Source organism: Bison bison, unplaced genomic scaffold (genome assembly GCF_000754665.1).
Source record: "Bison bison bison isolate TAMUID 2011002044 unplaced genomic scaffold, Bison_UMD1.0 scf7180017864331, whole genome shotgun sequence".
Classification (NCBI taxonomy): Eukaryota; Metazoa; Chordata; class Mammalia; order Artiodactyla; family Bovidae; genus Bison; species Bison bison.
In genome coordinates, this window is record NW_011494903.1 from 1,843,892 (window position 1) to 1,847,841 (window position 3,950).

The 3,950-nt window shown below is 34.8% G+C and overlaps 1 protein-coding gene across 1 annotated transcript in view; it reads left to right on the forward strand.

Moving 5' to 3' along the window:
• The window catches only part of MROH2B (maestro heat-like repeat family member 2B), a 76,649-nt gene that overhangs the window by 44,025 nt on the left and 28,674 nt on the right, over window positions 1–3,950 (forward strand). Inside the window, exon 24 of the mRNA XM_010853719.1 lies at window positions 185–264. Within this exon, the coding sequence (XP_010852021.1) occupies window positions 185–264 (80 nt within the window). The remainder of the gene's footprint in view (window positions 1–184; window positions 265–3,950) is intronic.

Sequence of the window (3,950 nt, forward strand, 5' to 3'; positions counted from 1 at the left end):
AATTACCAAGAGAGCAAGTTGTCTTTTTTTTTTAAGTGGGTAAAACTTGCCAATCCCTAAGAACAGAATTTTGCCATGGTTCTGCCTGAGGGCACCCAACAGTCCAATGAGGCTTCTACCTCAATGCATCTAGAAACTCCCCTAGTCCTCCCTGAGACGGTTCACCGCCTTGTCTGTGTTGCAGGACTTCATCAGGGATGAACCTCTGGATTCCTTGGCCAGCCCTATTCGGTGGAAAGCCTTAATTGCCATCAGATACCTCAGGTAGAGAATTTTTTGTTTCTTCTCATTAAAAAAAAAATTTCCTCCACATATACTCATTCTGATCAACTGACATTGATAAGTGCAGACTCTAGTGCACCATCACAAAAAGGACACCGTTCATCAATGCATGCATGTTACCTAAGTCGCTTCAGTCATGTCTGACTCTGTGTGACCACATAGACGGCAGCCCACCAGGCTCCCCCGTCCCTGGGATTCTCCAGGTAAGAACACTGGAGTGGGTTGCCATGCCCTCCTTCAAGGTGTCTTCCCAACCCAGGGATCAAACCCATGTCTCCTACGTCTCCTGCATTGGCAGGTGGGTTCTTTTACCACTAGTGCCACCTGGGAAGCCCAATTCATCAATAGGTTATTTCAAATGGGAGCTTTTTCTTTTTCCAAAGTGACAGAATTGACTGAAAGCCTGATCATTTGATGACTGACAGAGACTAGCAAGCTGCTTATAAAAGTCAGATTTATTGATATATGAGGACTGAAATTTCTGTGCAAAAATAATTTCTCTTGGCCTATAGGCAAATTTTAATCTTCCCATTAAAAACTTATGAAAGCCTTAATCACACTCAGGTTTGGTTAGAAGCACTATGCCTGAAGAAAATGATAATTTTAAGCACATTTTAAAAATAATCTTTTCCCCTGCAGTAAAAGAAATAGAAGTTCACTGTTAAAACTTGGAAACTGCAGAAAGTCTTTAAAAATAGTAAAAATCACACCTAACCCTACCCGATTATCAAAATTTTGGTATATTTTCTTCAATTCTTTATTCCTAATTGTCCATGTTGATTACAGAGCTGAAATTCTGCTCTGCATATAATTTTTATCCTGTTTTCTTTCCTCATCTTATATATTCCCATGTTATGACCAATTCTTCACAAACATAATTCATTGTTCATTAAATTTTTTATTGTGGTAAAATATACATGTTTATCACCTTAGCCGTCTTTAAGTGTACAGTTCAGTAGTGTTAAGTACTTTTACATGATTGTGTAACCAATCTCCAGAAATGGAAGCACTATACCCATTAATCAACTCTTCATTTCCTCCTTCCATCAGCCCTGGCTGATACCACTCTATATTCTGTCTCTGTGAATTTTATGCTTTAGGTAGATCATGTCACTAGCATCATCTAGTATTTGTCTTTTGATGCCTGACCTATTTTCCTTAGAATAATGTCCTCAAGATCCATCCATGTTGTAGGGTGTATCAGAATTTCATTCCTTTTGAAGGCAGAGCAATATTCTGTTTGATGTGTATAGTATACTTGGTTAATCCATTCCTCTATTGGACACTCATCTGTTGGAGGGTTTTCACATTTTGGCTACTGTAAATAATGCTGCTATGAACATAGGTACATACATATTTCTTCCAGACCCTGCTTTTATTTATTTTGGGCATATACTCATGAGTCAGCCTGTTGGATCAGATGGCAAGCTTGTTTTTGATCTTTTGAGGAGCCACCACACTGATCTTTATAGCAGGGCACTGTTTTATGTTCACCAACAGCACACAAGTGTCCTAAGTTTCCCATATCCTTGCCGTCACTTTCTGATTTTTGTTTGTTTGTTTTTACAGTAGCCATCCTAATGGGTGTAGGATGGTGTCCCACTGTAGCATTGAGTTGCCTTTCAGTAATGATTAATGGCTTTGAGCATCTTTTTATAGGCTTATTGCCTGTTTGCATATCTTCTTGAGAAAAATATTCGATCCTTTGTCCATTTTTCTCAGTTCTTTCTCTTTTTTTTGTTGAGTTGTAGTTCTTTATATTTTTATACTTTTCGTATTCTTTCTACTCTAGATAAGGTTATTAACCCCTTATCACATATATGATTTGCAAATATTTTCTCTTTCCATAGGCTGTCTTTTTACTCTATCCTTTGTGTCCTTCATGAACAGAAATTTTTAATTTTGACGTAGGTCCATTTGTCCATTTGTACTTTCACTGTTTGTACTTTTAGTGTCATATCCAAGTAATCATGGCCAAATGCAACATTATTCCCCTCTGAACGGTCTTGGCACTTGTTGAAAATCATTTCACCATATGCACGAGAGTTTATTTCTGGCCCCTCTATTGTATTCCACTGGTTTGTGTGTCTGTTTGTTTATGCCAGCACTATACTGTTTTGATTACAGTGGTTTTGTAACAAGTTTTGAAACCAAAAAGTGTGAGATCCCCAACTTTGTTCTTTTTCAAAATAGTTTTGGGTATTTGAGGTCCCTTGAGATTCCATGTGAATTTTAGGATAGATTTTTCTATTTCTGCAAAAAGTATCATTGGGATTCTGATAGGGATTGCATTAAATCTGCAGACTGCTTTAGAGGGACATCTTAACAATCATAAGTATTGCAATTTAAATATGAAACACCTTTCCCTTCAGTTGTGTCTTCTTAACTTCCTTCAGCATCATTTTGTGGTTTTTTGGTGTACAAGCCTTTCACTTTCTTGGTTAAATTTATTTCTAAGTATTTTATTCTTTTGATGCTATTATAAATGGAATTGCTAACTTTTTTGATGGTTCATTGTTTTAAGTGTATAAAAATGGAAGTGATTTTTGTGTGCTGATTTTGTATTCTGCAACTTTGAAGAATTTGTTTATTAGTTATAATATTTTTGTAGATGTTTTAGGATTCTCTATATATAAGATCATGTCATCTGCAAACAGAGATAATTTTACTTTACTTTTCCAATCTGGATGGCTTTTATTTATTTTTCTTATCTATTGCTCTGGCTGGGACTTGCAGTATTATGTTAAATAGAAGTAGCATCTTTGTCTTGTTCCTGATCTTAGAGGGTAAGTTTTCAGTCTTTCACCATTAAGCATGATGTTAGCTTATACGGTTTTCATATATGGCCTTTATTATGTTGAGGTAACAACTATTTTAATCACTGCCTGATATCTTGATGCATAGATATGCCTCATATTATTACCTTCAATTATTAATCAACCTCCTATTGCTACATTTAACTATTTCTTGTTTTAAAACCTGTAAGTAATACTTTGATGAACATCCTCATGCAAAAAAAAAAATGTTCTTTGAACATCTAATTATAAAAGCTGACAATTTGGTTCAATAAATATTATTGAGTTGCATCTATGTATCAGACATTGAGCTAGGTTCTAAAAGGACAATGTTAAACAAAATATGACCTTTCTCTGAAGGAGTTTTAGCCAACAAAGAGAAATGAATTCAAAACACATCCACATAGTTTTTCTAAAATTCAGTAAGAAGCAAAATAAGGGAAAGGCACAAGTTCCCATATTTATAAAGATAAGAGAGGTTTCAAAAAAGTGCAAAGAAATCTTGAAGATGAATTAAGACTTAACCAGGTTCCAGAACAGCATTGTTGAGTAGAAATAATACAGGTCACATTTATTGTTTAAAATTTTCTAGTAGCCACTATTAAATATGTAAAAAAGAAACATTAAATTAATTTTAATAATTATTTTAATCTAATATATTCAGTATACTACTTCAACATGTATTTAAAATAAAGAATTAATAAGATGACTTACATGATTTTCATACCACATCTTCAAAATCCAGTGTGTTTTACAATCACAGTGTATTTTAAATCAAACTAGCAACAACTCAAGAGTTCAATAGCCACATGTAGCTAACGGCTTCCCTCATATAGACAGGACATTTTCAGACCTTGAAGACTAATGAACGAA